General features: G+C 37.2%; 1 protein-coding gene across 24 annotated transcripts in view; it reads left to right on the top strand.

Annotated features, from left to right (window-relative positions):
• PBRM1 (polybromo 1) overlaps positions 1-17,159 on the top strand; it is a 76,450-nt gene that overhangs the window by 52,537 nt on the left and 6,754 nt on the right. For 14 of the 24 annotated variants that reach the window (XM_077325789.1, XM_077325781.1, XM_077325783.1 and 11 more), the window contains 7 exons: positions 355-538; positions 1,997-2,207; positions 4,569-4,770; positions 9,011-9,175; positions 13,374-13,520; positions 15,510-15,577; positions 16,881-17,097. In XM_077325789.1, coding sequence (XP_077181904.1) covers positions 355-538; positions 1,997-2,207; positions 4,569-4,770; positions 9,011-9,175; positions 13,374-13,520; positions 15,510-15,577; positions 16,881-17,097 — 1,194 coding nt within the window. The remainder of the gene's footprint in view (positions 1-354; positions 539-1,996; positions 2,208-4,568; positions 4,771-9,010; positions 9,176-13,373; positions 13,521-15,509; positions 15,578-16,880; positions 17,098-17,159) is intronic. The other 10 variants (XM_077325799.1, XM_077325800.1, XM_077325794.1 and 7 more) reach the window with 3 other exon arrangements.

Here is a 17,159-nt window from a genome sequence, read left to right on the forward strand (position 1 = left end):
AAGGCAAACACTTCAGTATCCATCAGAGGATTTCCTAAACAGGGCTGTTATGTGACCCTTAAAGCATGCACAGGTGCGTTTAGATTCTGCATCACAGGAACAGTGTTGCTGCCAGATATGCTCATGAGAAAAGTACTTACATCGTTACACACTTTGATGGTGATGTGCGTGGGGATGCTTTCCCCCCGTAAGTGGTGGTTCTTAGTTTGCCTGGAGTTGCTTGTCTTGATGGGGCTATGTATAGTGTGTCAGTATTATATGTTGTGATGGTAGAAAATGCAGCAGTCTTTTTGAACAATGTTATGATAGAGTTGTTACTGAGGGACAGGTTGTTTCTTTCTAATCTCTTTGTAGGAAAGTGTGCCGTGTTGTCTTTCAAAGACTTCCTATCCTGCAGGCCAACTGAGATTAATGAAAATGACGTTCTCCTTTGTGAAAGCCGCTATAATGAAAGTGACAAGCAGATGAAGAAGTTTAAGGGGCTGAAAAGATTTTCTCTCTCTGCAAAAGTAGTAGATGATGAAATTTACTACTTCAGGTAAAAACAAGCTTTTAAAAATACTTTAAACAATCACAGATACGGGGATTTTTGCTTGATCTGATAACATGCTTTAAAATGTCCCACAGAACACCTGGTCGATGTCAAGTAGTAACTGAAAATCTTGTGAACGTCGATCTCCATTTTGAACATGCATTTGATTAAGGACTGGTAGGCTAAAAGAGAGAGTATTCTGACCTTGCAGAAGAAGCAGTTCTATTTATTTACTTAATTGATACCCGGCCTTCCTTCTCAATGGGGACTCAAAGTGGCTTGATTGTTCTTCTCCCTTCCATTTGAGATAGGTTAGACAGAGAGAGTATATGACTGGTCACCCAGCAAGCTTCCATGGCAGAATTGGGATTAATAACTACACTGGCTCTGTGCATTGTTATTTGAACTGCTATTAGAATGACTATTTAGATATAGTTAATGGCCATGTGATGACTCAGCTTAGTCCTTCTACATTTCAAGGTAGTGACTTCCAAGGAATTGTGCAGAAGTATTTTCCCAGTTGGGCTACCATTTACTGGATATGCTAAAGTTTTATACAAGCAGAGTGTTTTACATGTTTTCCTTTGATCTACCATTTTGTATAATTTTATGTAGGTGGTCTTCAAGATTAATAGAGCTGTTTACAATAAAAAACACAACCTCTAGAAAATTCTTTAAAAATTCAACATAAAATAAAGGCTTTTGTACCTCAGTTTTCTATTCAAAGGATTTTAGAGAAGAAAAAAATCCCTGAGAAGAAAATTACTTTACCTGGATAAAACAGGTGTGCCTGTTACAATTTTAGGGAAAGGAATAATGTGAATTGCAAGCTTTCTATGGAAAAACATTCTACTATAAGCTAAATGAATTCCATTCTTGACCATGGTTTGGATCACAGCCTTTTCTCAGCTAAGCAGAGAGTCTTCCCGCATTGTATGGATCCTTCTCTTGGAAGAAGAACTTCCATCTGAGGGAAGCTCCTTGAACTGGAGAAAGGTTCTATATTTAACTGGTCAGAGTGGCCAGATACAGCCCCATTTTAGCATTAATAGACACTTCAGAACTGAATGGTCTGTAACTACAGTATAAAAGTCTCCTAATATTTATTATCCTACTGGCATTTTTTTGGTGCAGGAAGGAAGAGTCCTTCCTTTTGCCTCTCTGAGCAAGAAGCCAAGTGGGATGAAGCCTCAGGGAAGTGGGGAATTGGTTCAGATTACCCTTCTGTCTGTTTGTACTAGCACAAAAGCTATAGGATTCAGATGAGTGTTGTAGTACTACATTAACATGATACTTTGCAAAATCTTTTTTTTAATTCAGCTGATTTCTATTATGTTCATACTCTTCCTTAAAGTCACTATTATTTATTTATTTATTTTATTACATTATATAATATTACTGCTGAGACTCTAGAAGGAGTAGATTGTCAGAGAGGAGTTTTATTCCCACAGCGTTCTCTTTCAGGAAGCCCATAGTTCCTCAGAAGGAGCCGTCTCCGTTACTTGAAAAGAAGATTCAGCAGCTAGAAGCAAAATTTGCTGAGCTGGAGGGAGGCGATGAGGACATTGAAGAGATTGGGGAAGAGGAAGGTGAAGCTGCAGAAGCACCAGCTATTCCTCAGCTTCAGACTCCATTGTCTAATGAACTAGATATAATGCCATATACACCGCCACAGGTAGTATTTTTCAGAAACTTCCTAGATTAAAGGATTTTTAAAATTCTTATCCTCTGTGTTCTTTGAGCTGTAGTAGTTTCATAGACTGACTTTTCAAGGTTATATGCTCAGCGTAGTGTTGGATCCAAAATGATGTTAGCATAGCAAAGTAACAGAAACTGTCTTTTCATTAGCTTTCTTCTGATCCAGCAGAAATCTGTAGACACCAAAATCCCCCATTTTTATGCATGTAAGTTCTGCTACCATGGTGGTAGACCAATTGCAGAAGGTAGAGGGGCAGTTTTTGCCAGCGTTCCCCATCAGTGGAGAACCCCTTAGTACTTACCTGGTAGGAAGGCTGAGCTGACCATGCGTGGAAGGCATGGCAATGTGAGGCAATCCCTAAGGGCACCACATACTGTAAAAGAAAAGCAGGAACGGAGAAAAAAAATTGCTCCTCGGTCAAGGAGGAAACAATGGAAACCTACCTACAGTTAAGGACCTGCTCTGAGACCTTAGGAACTATAACAACTGGCTCTAGATAGGAGGTGAGAAGTGCCTCCAGTCTCATCCAAATCTTTTCTCTTTAAAGTCAAGTTAGCACTAAGTCACAATATTGTATGCCTCAGATCCCTTTTTGGGTATAACATGACTCTTTAAAGTTGTATTACCATTGCAAAGATCTATAACATGTTACTAAAAAAAAGGCACTGAGAAGGAAGTGATAAAAGAATCAGTGATTCGCTGGGCACAAAATATAGGGCATACTATTAATCTTGAGCAATGGGAGATGGTATGGAAAAGAGATATAAAATTTACATTAGCAACGAATATAAGGGAAAATTATTACAAAATGCTTTATAGATGTTATTTGACTCCGGTATTATTGTCCACAATTTACAAAAATGGTTCAACAAAATGTTGGAAATGTAAATTGGTTGATGGTACTTTTTGCCACCTTTGGTGGACGTGTTCAGAGGCAAAAAAAAATTCTGGGTACAGATCCATCAATATATTTGTAAAATAACGAAGCTAGACTTGAAGCTTAAACCAGAATTATATTTATTAAATATTTTGGATCCTGAAATAGTAAAAGCAAGGAGAATATTATTACTATACATGGTCTCAGCAGCAAGAATAATTTATGCTCAGTACTGGAAAAACAAAAAAATACCAAGTGTAGATTAATGGTTGGATAAGGTTAAGGAATATGCAGAACTAGATAAGTTAGCAATATTAATGAGAGACCAACTGCTAGATCGTTTTAAAATGAACTGGGAGCCCTTTGTATATTATCTTTAAAGTAATAAGGTAAATGCGAGTACTACTATTGGTTATGTGGAATAAATTAGTTAAGACAAGGAAGGAATATATCTTTATCAGAAAGAAGATAATAAAATGGATTCTGAAGTGAAGACATTAGATGTAAATATGTATTTCAACATATTATTTTTAATTAAGGATATGTATTATAATTATGAATAGTTAATGAAAGATTTAAATATGAAATTTTGATCTTTAATAATATCTTTATGCATGTGGTATCAGAAAACTAAAGAACCTGATTTGTAGATGGTCGGAGGCCTTTTCTAAATGTATGTTGTTTTTTTTCTTTGGTTTGTTTTGTTTTGTTTTGTTTTGTCATTGGATATTTTTGGTTATTGGGGGAAGTGTCTATTATTATTTATTACTGGGGTTATTTTAAGAGGCGTTGATGGTAATGTTTCCTAGGTTTTGTGTCCTTTTTGTGGTTGTGTAAAACTTTCAATAAAAATGTTTAAAAAAAAAGTTGTTTTACCACCATAGAAAAATTTTTTGCAGTCCATGTTGTTCTTACTCATTATCCTTGCAGGATACACATGAGGGCAAGTTCTTGGCTGTATATGTGTCTTTACTGGCTATATCTAGAAAGTCCTAAACATTAACTTGAAATAATAATACCTAACACTGGAGTGGAAAATATTTGAAATTTTTATTTAAACCACACCAAAATCTTAATGTTATTTAGAACATCTCTATCCTGCGTTTCTTTACAAGCAGATTTCATCCTGCCTTTCTTTACAAGCAGTGTCAGTATTCAATTTCAGTATATGGCATATTCTAGCCCTATATAGTGCTTTTTTAAAAAAAATCTTAGGGGCCAGTGACAAATTCCTAGACACATGGCAACTAAGAAGCCAAGGTGTTGTATTTTTTAAAACTCCTTGCTATTTATTATTTTTTCATTGAGAATATTTAAGATCTATGAGGTTTTTTTTTGGCTTAAACTCATATCTTTAAAGAGGAAAAGGTAAGTAATTGGGGAAAGTTATTGCTTATTAGCTCTGTAGCTTGAGAATTTTCTATTACATGTTTGTGACTATCATTCTCTTTTTCACATAGTCCACTCCAAAGTCTGTCAAAGGTAGTGTAAAGAAGGAAGGATCAAAAAGAAAGATCAACATGAGTGGTTATATCCTATTTAGTAGTGAAATGAGAGCAGTTATCAAAGCTCAGCACCCAGACTATTCTTTCGGAGAGCTCAGCCGGCTTGTTGGAACAGAGTGGCGAAATTTAGAAGCATCCAAGAAAGCAGAATATGAAGGTAAGTTATTGACGTTGAAAAGCCTTTTCCCCTTCCTTGTGGAAGAGATGCAATGTCTTTTGAGAGCATGTAAGTGTAAAAGAAGGCAGTATTCTATCTTTGGTACTTTTAAGGAATTTGTTTTGTGATACACTTAATGAATTTGTGGTAGAGGCGAAATCTTTGGTAATGAATTTCTCAGCAAACCTAAGGCAACAGGTGGGGCAGAAAAAATAAAGAGGTTGGGCCTCAGAAAGGAGGAGACAGGAGTAGGAGAAGCAAATTGGTGTATGTTGGAGGGTTGGGAGTGGTCCAGAAGAAATATGTGGAAAAGAGAAAATCAAAAGAGAAACTATTAAAAGATAACTGGAATAGATAAGTAGGTAAAGAAAAAATGATGAAGTGTGGTTTGATATGAATTATATACCAATCCTTTGAGTGTAGTCCTCTAGAACTTGTACAGTTGAGGAAGTAAACTAGAATTAAACTGTTCTGAGGAGGTTTAGAAATGTTTTAAAAAAGAAGAATGTTGGCTTGGTTTATTACACAAAAAATGGATTTTAATATGAATCTCAAAGCTCTTTATTATTAACAACTAATGTCTGAAATACTCTTTAAATTTGTCTAACCAACCTAGACTACTCTGATTTTATTTTTTAATGTCATAATTGCTATTCTGTGGTTTGAACAACATAAGAACATTATCTATTTTAGCAAGTGATCTGCTTCATAGCATAGATAAATTCTTCAAATCTATTGCTGCTATTGGAAGCATACTTTTAAAGACATGTTTTAAATTTTATGTTAGAATATAGTTTATTCAGCATTATAAAATAAAATGGGCTGGGAATGGTTTGTGAGAACAAATATTGAGTTCTGAAGGTTGTTCTTGATCATTTATAGCAAGTTTTATATTCAGATTAAAATCTGCATATAATCTGATTTTATTAACATGGACTTGCTGTTTATTTTTCTATTATTAGAATAATGGAAAATTCTATTTAATCTCTTATCAAAAATAAATAATTCTGTTAATTAATGCAATATGTTGTTGTTGTTGTTATTGTTGGTAAGAAGTCATGTCCGACCCATCGTGACCCCATGGACAATGATCCTCCATTTGTATATTTAACATATTTGTATATTTAACATATTATAGAACAACAGAATTGGCATTGTTCCACCAGATTTTCTACCTTTTGAAGCACATTCATATTCTGTATAAAACGTATCCCTTCACATTTTCCTTTGGTATTGGTATTAGTCCTGGTAATTATGGTGACTTAAGTATTTCTATTTCAATCCTGTTTTTATTTTATTACAACTTTCTAGTTTCTTTTCTGAGGCTGACCTTTTCCAGCCATTTTTGTCCAAAATTGTTTCTGCTTCATCTTGTTTTTAAACAAGGTTATTGAAGGAGAGGGTTTAAAACCTTGTTCATTTTGTCCTATATTTTGTATGAACAGATTTATGGACATGTTAAAGTTCTTAAATGGCTGGAATTACTAAATTGTAGTGCTCTTTGTGGCATGCATTCAGCAATTTGCAAGCCCTAGTTGTAGGATCTGGGACTGAGTTCTCTGAATTTGCCAGTGAAACTCCTATGTTCAGCTCCTATGCTTACTAACTGCTGTTGCATTGTTCTATCAAAAGTTCGTGTTGTTTGTTTTCCTTTCTACGTAACATCTGTTACATTCCCTTTAGAACAAACCTGTTGCTGAAATATTGTCTGTTGATTTAGCTTGATTCAATCCTGATTCAACTCCCAGAATTAATGTTACACAATATTAGTATAATATAACCACATTTATGCAGTGGGAATTATTAAGAGCTGTTTAAGTACAATATTTAGTTTTATAATAAACCAGCCTAAGCAATCAAGATTCAGTTGCCATTACTCCTTTATCATGGTATTGGAAGAGGATGTTGGTATCTTGATCTTTTTTTTAAAGGCTTCTGACATAAATTGTGTACTAAACCATTATTACATTTCATAATATGGATTAGTATTTAGTCTGTGTATTCTTTATGTCTTTTACAAAATACAGAACTTGTGATAGCCTAGCTATAATTTATGTCCCTTGAAAGTATACATAAAAAATTAGGAAATGGACTATCAATATTTTCTTGTTTGTTTGTAATATATAGCAGTCTTTTGTATAGCAGATATTTGAAATTCTTTTCTTTCTGTTTTGGAAAGTAGTCATCTGGTACAGTGGTCCCCAACCCACGGGCCGCAGCCCGGCACCGGGCCGTAAAGGCCTCGGCGCCGGGCCGCGGCTCCTTCTTCCCTCCCCCCCCCGAAACGAGAAGCTCGCCAGGCTGCGAGCAAATCAGCCACCAAAGCGGCCGATTAGCTCGCGGCCCGACAAGCTTCTCGCTTTGGGAGGGGAGGGAAGAGAAGCTTGCCAAGCCGCAAGTTAATTGGCCGCTTTAGTGGCCGATTTGCTCGCGGCCCGAAGGGGCCGGGAGGGGAAGCCACGGCCGCCGGCATGGCGGCGGTGCAAACGCGCATGCACGGACTGCCGCACACGTGCGTTTGCACGTGTTTGCAAATTTGATTAGAAAGCAAGCTTCCGGGGCGCAAACGCACGTGTGCGGCAGTCCGCGCATGCGCGTTTGCGCCCCGGAAGCTTGCGGACCGCTGATCTAATAGGTCTAATTGAAAAATACTCCTGAGTCTCTCTTAATAGCTAGCTATTCTTGTTGCTTTCTAATCAAATTTTAATATTTAAATACTGCAACACAACATTAAATGGTGGAAACAATGGAAAGCTGCATTTGTTCAGTAGGTTTTGCCATAGGAGTTTAGGATAAAACTTGGCTTCCTATATCAGTTGTATGCCAGCACTACAGAAATCATGAATAGACATATAGAACAAATCTATTGCCTATGTAAAAATGGCTATCTGATCAGTTTATGCATTGTAATATAAATATTAACGCTTGTGATTATAAAGGGGACATTGGTGTTGAACCTTGTAATTATTTTGAATACCAAACATCTGATTTGTCAGATGAGTATAGAGCTCTATCTAAATTGGCAAACTCTTATGCAGGTAAAGTAAGACTGCACAGATGGGCCACAGACAGATGGAGGAGTCCCTGCCTGCTTGGGGGACTCTCCATGCAGAAAAATATATATATATTAACCAAAGGGGTAGAGGGATAGCCTGATGATGACAAAATATCTTCCAGAAGGAATAAAGAAAAGGAAATCACACTTTGGTAGATATAGATATGTATTTGAAGGACTTTTTAACTGTGTTGAAGAACATGATTGTGTCTGAAATGTAAGCAGCTGGGAGGGGTAATCGTAAAACAGCCCCCAAACTTATACTTGCTACATATTAAAGAGCAAGAAACAAAGAAGGTATTACTTTACAGCTTCACTGCTAATGCTCCATTCTGACTGGAGCCTTCAACAGAAGGAGCTGAGCATTTTTGTGGCAGAAGAATAGCAACTGCTAATAGACAATGAAGAATTGAAAGCAGATTTTCCTACACAATACCAATTTTTGACATTAAGCAAAGAGAACCTGGTTACATAAGAAATTTGCAAAGTTCCTACATGTTTGTTCTTTCTTTTGACAGTTCCATGAATAGTGACAACAGTTAACCATTTTAGACTAGACAAATACTAAAATACCATTGTAGTCATCTTGGGCCCCCAGGCCTGGTAAAGTCAAACTGGATGCACTTTTTAGATCTCAGCAAGTATAACTGAGATGGGCTGTACTTTACAGCCCGTTTACTCTGGAACTGGCACATTGGTTTATGTAGAATGACTAGGCTGTTATTGAAGCTCTGATGTTTCATATAGAGTATCTTCTGTTGCTGCCTTAAATCTAGTGGACCAAGGGTGGCCAAACTGTGGCTCTCCAGATATTCATGGACTACAATTCCCATGAGGCCCTGCCAAACCAGGGCTTGTGGGAATTGTGGTCCATAGACATCTGGAGAGCCACTGATTAATCACCCCTGTGACAATGAGCCAGGTTGTATTTGGTTTTTGATGTGAGTAATTAAACTGTAAACTCCTTATTTTCTTTGAATCTTTCTTGGAATTTTATCCTATATCTTTTGGTTGGAAGACAAATGAAAGCAAAATTATGTGCTATGTTATGCAAATGATCTTTTTTCCCACATTATCCAAAATTAGGACCAATGTTTGATAAGTCCTTTTTCCAAGGAGCAGAATATAATTTTTTTTTAATTCTGGGTTCCAAAACAGAACTGAAAATTTAAAATACTTTTGCAGAGCGGGCAGCTAAAGTTGCTGAGCAGCAGGAGAGAGAGCGAGCAGCACAGCAACAGCAGCAGAATTCCTCCCCCCGGGCAGGGACTCCTGTGGGAGCTCTTATGGGGGTGGTACCGCCACCAACACCAATGGGGATGCTCAATCCGCAGTTGACACCTGTTGCAGGTAAAAAAACAAACAAAACAGGAGCTCTGACCATTCTTTCTTCATTCACTTTTAACTCATCATAATTCTGAATATTATTCTTGGTTCACTTTACTGAAGATGTTTAACAGTCTTATTAGACCTTTAGGAAAAAAACTTAATCTCAAAATATTTGGATCACATATTTTGCCCTCACCTGTAGAGATAACCACTTAATGCGCATGCATTCTCAGTAGGACCAAATTGAAATATCTTTCCCAAGCAGCAAGCCTACTTCTAGTTTGCACTGTATCATATTGTATATGGAAAGGGGCTGTTGTTAGAGCATCTTTGTTGCAAGCTGGAGATTCCAGATTCACCCCCTGGATTCAGTGACAGGAAATGTGAAACACATCTGTCTGACACATTGGAGAATCACTGCAAGTATGATTAGACAGTATTCATTGTGATAGGCCAGATGGTCTGACAGGGTGTAAAGCAGTTTTATCGGTTTGTGTCTGTAAACACTATTTAGTTTTCCTGTGAAAACTGCAGTGTCAGAAAAGTGGAAAGAAGGAATTATTTTATTTTTTATCTGTCATTACCTAAGCTTCCATAGCTAAGACAATATTAAAATTAAAAGAAGAATTTTTGCAAGGCAAAACTGTTCTACGAGGCCTATGGTTAAGCCCTACAAATATCACCAATAAGATAAGATTACTTCTGTACTTAAATAATACACATCTGTACACCCACTCAGCAATTAACATCGAAGCACTTTATCACACCCATCCTCCTACTGGAGAGAAGGCAATGAATTCTTCTGATTGTTTTTGATGTAAACTATTATTTTAAACTGTTTTAATGTTTTTATCATATGATATCTTGTAAACTGCCCTGAGCCCTCGGGCAAGAGCAGCATATAATAAATGAACACTTTTGAGTGTAGATTTCCATAGTGAATGAGAAAGTATATTCTGTCTATGGCTATGATCAAGGATATTTATTCATTCATTTGTTTGTTTATTTATTTGTTTGTTTATTTGGTTTACCCACCTCCACTCCCAAAACTAGTCCAGCTTGTGGTGATTTACAATAAAAGAATAAAACCCCATAAAACAGAAATGACAATAGTCCTCCATGGCGGGTAAAATAATCTTTATCCCTTCCCCTACTTCAACCGCAGCCTATAACTCCAGGGCATACTGGACCCCAATATCTACCATCATCATCAGGAGAGGTGCCCCTGCCCAATTGATTAGAGGCTCTACGGGGCCTATATAGGGAGAGACCTGATCTTCCTGACCCGGCCTCAACCAAATGCCTGGCGGAAGAGCTCCAACTTATAGGCCCTGTAAAAGCCCTATACAAGATGCAGGTAATATTGCAAATAGTTCAGTAACACCAGGCTTTTGGCACATATTTCTAGAATACCAACCCATAATGTGCCCCATTGTAAACCACTTTTGCAGCTGTGCCATGTTGGTCTATTGCTCAGAGGAAAAATGGCAGAAGTACCTCTGAGGTCTTTGGGCATACTCAAAGCAGTCATTTGAATTTTAAGATAAAAAACTGTATTTTTTTCTGTTGATACCTCTGTGAAAGCATTTTGTAGGACAGGACTCTTAACATCAGAGAAAACATTACAAAACTAGTGCATTTAAATTTGTCAAGTTTCTGCAGTTACTATTTATTTTCAGGGTTCTCACGGGCTGTAATTGGACAGATAAATAGAAACAAGAATAGCAATAAGTTTTCAAACTTTTGTTGCATGTTAGGTTAACTTTATCGAGATAAATTTATTTGTTGAATCTATTTAGAAATAATTTAATTTGTTTAACCAAGATCTGAATATCTGGTTTGTGAGACATACAGTTGGCTTTAATTTTTTATATGTGAATATATTCCAGTAATTGATTTTGATTCTTTTGCTGCAACCAGTTGGCACACGGAGCCTTCCTTTGATGAAAGAGGCAGTTACATCTTGCATCATGGGAAAGCTAGCTACACTAGAGGAAAATGCTGCTTTTTGTGAAATGGCTCTACAAATTGGGATCTAGTTTCTTATATTTGTCGGCATAATTTTTTCTTCATCTAGTATATTAAATAAATCCTGCATTACATTTCACTTATATTCAGCTCATTCATAGCAACCTTTTCTCTGAAATGCTTTTACCCAAAGTATATCTTTTCACGGATGAAAAAAGGAAGTGTGTTTGAGTGAATTAACGTTTTTGTTTCCTGTTGATTTTTTGGCTGACTTATTTTTTGATTCTCTGTCTTATATAGTAAAGCTTTTCCAAATGCAGGTTGAAAAAAATCTAGTATGAAATGCTTGTATTTTGGGGATAGGGGACACTTATTAACAGAAATGACTTTCTAAAATGCATTATCAGATCTTACCTTTCAAAATAATTTTAATGGTTTTTCATTAAGCTGGCATGTTATTTTGTTTTTACTTGCATGGTGTAGAAGACTCCCAAACTAATACACTCTCCTGTTTGGAAATGTCTTAAATGTTTATTTGTCATAAGTTTTATTTTAGAATCAGTAATCAGTAAACATAATCATTAAACATAATGATTATTTTAGAATCATTCATCAGTAAACATAATCATTTATTTACTCATTTGAAAAAAAAGTGTTCTCTGTTTGTCCTTATATTCAGAGTGGCTTGCATTTAAAAACAATCAAATAAAAACAATTCAAAAAGCAAAAGGATCACTAAACAGCCCATACAAATGATCAGCGCCCAGCAGACAAACCTGTAAAAATAGGGCATGTTAGTCAAGTAAAAAAGTTTCTTGTCTTACTTTTGATGGAAACTGATTTTGCTGACTTTCGTAATGTGACAAATTGTTTGCTATGCATGTTTCACTTGCATACTTGTTTCCATGAGTAAATTTGATCAATTGAATGTTGAGACCTAGAGTGCCAGATTAGCAAAGAATCTGGGCCATGAACTCCCCCAGTTCAAGTCTCCCATCAGCTGTAAATTTGTTGGAACTTATTCTTCCCATTTGGAATATGAGGATGGCAGTATTAATGTACATTCCTGGGATGCTGCAAGAGTTACTGTGATGTTTATGTTATGAGTACTGTGGGTTAGGATTTCCATCAGTTTCAGTTTTTACTGCATTATTAAAAATTTTATGAAGGATACTTGTGTTCCTATGGATATTCAGCTTTTCTTAAATCATATTGTACTTTTGTAGCTTGCCTAGAACACTGATTTGCTGACATCACCGCAGAAGGATATGTGACCCTCCTTGTGCTGGCCCTAGCCTCTGTACTAAGGTGGCAGCAACCATCAAACTTATAGTTGTTGCAGCATTACTACAACATCAGTTTAATAGCTCCTAAAATGAGTTTAGGAGGCCAGCTTAATAGGCAAAAAATAGTTGTGCACCTTGCCTTATTTCACTAGATGGTTGTAAATTTATCGAAAGAATTTCCTGCAGTGATCCATGGCAGTTGTTCAGTCATGCAGGTTTACAACTGAGAACTGTATTTATCATGTAACATACTCCTTGTACATGACCTATAAAAATGAACATATGTCTAAAACAGAGTTTTGGCTGAGTAAAATGGTGAAGCATAGTAGTTGACGTATAAAATGTTTCACATAATTCTTTAGTATTGTTTGTTCGCAATAGTACTTGTGGTAATAATTTTAAAAGTTCCATGAGGTGATTTTATGGTAATGATAGCAAGTTCCATGACATTTGTTCTTGTGTTTTGATGCACAAAGCATGAAAGGTCTTCTTATTTAAAAAACAAGCATGTCAAAAATATTCTGTTATTCTGCCGTAAATGTGTCTGAGCGACAGGTGGAAAACCAAAACATCATTGCAGTTCTATTATATTAATTTGCCTTTAATTTTAGTAGTTAGGTAGATTGAAATTGTCCTTTCCTCCTTTGTTTAGTTCACAGTGTAGTTCAACAACTCTGAATATGCAGATATGTTCATGTGACTGACAGAACATATTGCTCACAATGATAACCATTTCATCATACCAAATATTCTGGGTGCCCCATTAATAATACGGCAGTAGGCTGAATACTAATGCACCCTTAATAAAGCGTTAGGCTCTGTAACATTGTTCATTTTGCAAGGTACTAATTTGTAATATTGTACAGCAATATTGAAGGTGCTTATGTGTGGGTAGTGCATGTCATTATTTTTTGATCATTTTGCATGTCATTGATGCATGTTTGAAATTTGTTGTATTCTTCAAGGCATGATAGGTGGCTATCCACCAGTGCTGCCACCTTTACAAGGCCCCGTTGATGGCATTGTTAGCATGGGCAGCATGCAGCCACTTCACCCTGGGGTGCCTCCACCCCACCAACTTCCACCAGGCATGCCAGGCATCCCACCTCAGGGTAAGAATGACCTCCTCATTCCCTCATTATCTCACTTTTCTGTTCTCATCATTTAACCAAATACTGTGGGATAGGTTTACCGTATGTGCATTAATGGCTTTACCTGCTTAACTTCTGTGGAATACTTTAGGTATGCATTCGCATGTGTGGTAGATTGCTGGAATAGCCAAGCTCTGTTTCCTGAGTAAACTGCTATGTTTTACTTGTGGGCAGAGACCAAGATGTGTAGTCGATCCAATAGCAAAGGAGCTCACCCATGAAATATAAGGAAGCTCCCTTTTCTTAAAAACAGCATCAGAGGGGCTTGACTTTACCAGAGGTGCAGAATATAGTTGGCCCAAGCTGGTCCTTCTATATCTATTAAAAGTTGTGATATTCATTAAAATGGAGTGTATCTAAAAGCAGCTTCAACCCAGAGCCAGAAGTGAATCATCCCACCAGTATATTTTTGACTTTATATGTACCACCAGTTCAGTTATATATCCTGATTTTCAAATAGCTTTAATAGGTCATTTTACCATTAAATGCAAAATAGAAAATGGCATCAGTACGGGCTTTTAAAAACAAATTAAATTGAAACTTCAGTCAAGAGTTCTTGGAATGGGTGGAATATGAAGAACGCATTTAGAGTCCAGTGGCACCTTTAAGACCAGCAAAGTTTTATTCGAGGCATGAGCTTTCATGTGTACGGTCACTTCTTCAGATATAATATCACGGAATGGAAGTAAGCAGTTCAGACTTCTAGGCAGAGTGTGTGAATAAATTTACATACAGCATAATGAAAATGGTTAACAAATTCCAGAGATAAATAGGAAAAAACAGCAATATGGAATATGGTTTGATTGTGTGCTCTTCCATCTAAAGATGTAGCTTTCCAGGCTTGAAAGAGTTCTTGGGGATGTAAAACATTAAACATAGATAATCATTTCCTTCAGTTCCCTCTTCTGGTAATTTTACAATAACTTTGATATATCCATGTACTTGTGCAAATTATGATTAAATTTGGGGGTGAACATAATTTGTCACTGGAAAGGAAACGTGGGCTAGTGGTTATTATGCAAACCTCAGCTGCTGTCCTGATTTATTCTCTTTGCTGATGCTTATTTTTATTTCGGTCCTTGTAGGATAGTCTTTTATTGCATGCTTTAGATATGTTGTTAATCTGTGGGTCAAAACTAATGTAGTTTCCCTGGTTTTATTTCACATTTGTAACAGAGGACATTTCCTTCAAATTTTACTATTAACATGAAACATGGCATCTATGGAAATCTTCAAGGGAAAAATACTGACTGAGATCTCCCTGCGTCCTAACTTCTAAACAACAGACATAAATGTGATACAAGTATTTACAACGAGGGACTAGTTTTTAGATCCATCAGTCCTTGATGGGATGCTGGTCTCTTGAATCAGAATCCCTTTAAGTTGCTCATGGCTGCTCCAGGTGTAATTTAAATTACTAGGTGTAATTTAAAGAGATTTGTTATTTATGCCCTCACACAGTTATACTTTATTAGTTAGTATTGATTGACTGGGAGCTCAATCTTAAAAAGGAAGCCTGAAGTCAATATCCTGCGAAGCCTCAGGAAAGCACCTGCAGAAGTACTGAATAAAGTGTGGTGACAGCCAAACATGATGGATGTACAACCTGTGCATCCGCCTCTGATTTCCATAGAGTTGCCCAGGCCACACCTCTGTTGTGGAATGAAAACACATCTGTTGTTGTTGCCCAGCAGGAGGGTTTGGTGAAATATTTCCACAGCCTGTAGCTGAGATGTGGGTCAGTCACTGGATCAAATAATAGCAGATGAACCAAATAAGAAAGAATTTTTTGTCACCCTTAAATATACTTAAGCGACTGTATGTCATTTTGAGAGAAAACGCTTGTTTTGAATTGCAATTTGAGTTGCTTATTGGCCATATATGAGAAGCAAGGTTTTTTGCTGCTGACCTGGAAAAAGGTTTTAATGTTGTTTTCATTTTGAAATACAGGTGTTATAGGCCAAAATGTTTCTTCCATGGTAGGAGCTCCAGCCCCAGGAAGTCCATTTGGACAGCAAGTGAGTAATTGAGAAAGGCGCATGAAAATGCTAATAGTAATATTCTGGGGTTCTGTTTTTGAAGGAGTTGTCTGCCTGCATCATGGAAACTATGTGGACTTTTTTAACTTGCCAATATTTCTTTCTTACCACATATTGTCTAATATTTCTTTATTTAAAATACTCATACCCCATCTTTCAGACATGAGAGGTTGGATCCAGTCCCTAATTTCAGCAAGCAGAAATGCAGGGAAAAGACCGTTGAAGCTGCTTGTGCTAAGTAAAATTTATTGTATCCCCATATGTATTACTTGTTATACAAGATACTGCACAAACAGTTTCTGGGCACTGTAATGTACAGGTACCAGGGGAAGTGTTTGTTGGTGCAGAAGAGGAACTGCAGTAAATCCACTTATGTTTCCACTTGTGTATTGCTGACTCCAAGCCATGTGCAGAGCCCCATAAAACCCCAAGCCTGTTTTTAGTGGCTGTTTTAGGAGTTACGGGATACAAACTTCACTCTCAACCATGCTCTGGAAACAGAAGTTGTTAGAAGGGTTAAGTACAAGATTTTGATTTGTTTGGTTCTTATATCTGTACTGTTTTTATTCCAGTTCCATGTAAACCGCCCTGAGCCTCAGGGGAGGGCGGTATATAAATATAATAAATAAATAAATAAAATGTGCCGCTTTTCTCTACCAGGAGTCTCAGCGGCTTACAATCCCCTTGTGAGGTAGGTGAGACTGAGAGAGCCCTGATATTAGTTCTCGTCAGAACAGCTCTATCAGTGCTGTGGCGGGCCAGCTGGTTGCATGTGAGGCAGGAGAGGGGAATCAAACCCGGCTTGCCAGATTAGAAGCCACCGATCCTAACCACTGCATCAAGGAGTGGACATCAATACTGTGAATAGCTCCTTATTTCTTCGTGATTGCGTAGGACTTAGAAATAACACCCACTTATTTCCCATTAAAAACCTGAATCATGAATGAAGAACAAGTTCTTTAAAAAATGTGTGGGTTTTCCTGTGCATAAATCACATGACTATAGGTTGGCTCCAGTCACTCTCTATGTGTGAAAGAAAGACACTTCTGCTCATGCAAGGAGAAGGACCCCTCCCCACATATCATGCTTGACAATTCCTCAGTCCTCAGGAATAACTGTTCCCTTAAGAACCTAACTTCTGTGTCCTTGTGATGTTATTCTTTGTCCTGTTGTTCATCGTATTCCATGAGCCATATCTTGAAAACTGAGCATACAGTGATACACAGGTTTTGCTACTTAACTTTTAAAACACCTTCTTGCTTATTATCTTTTACTGTTCTAGATGGGTATCCTTGGCCCTCCAGGCCAACAGGCACCACCACCCTATCCTGGTCAAAATCCCGCAACTCAGCAGGTCATTCAGCAGCCTACGACTCCCATGTTTGTCTCTCCTCCACCAAAGACACAGAGGCTTCTTCATTCTGAGGCTTACCTAAAATACATAGAAGGTCTAAGTGCTGATTCAAATAGCATTAGTAAGTGGGACCAGACCCTTTCGGGTAAGTGTAGTGTATGATTTGATGGTTGGGGTTTTTTTATGTCACATTTGGAAGCAGTCACC

This window comes from Paroedura picta, chromosome 3 (genome assembly GCF_049243985.1).
Source record: "Paroedura picta isolate Pp20150507F chromosome 3, Ppicta_v3.0, whole genome shotgun sequence".
Taxonomy (NCBI): Eukaryota; Metazoa; Chordata; class Lepidosauria; order Squamata; family Gekkonidae; genus Paroedura; species Paroedura picta.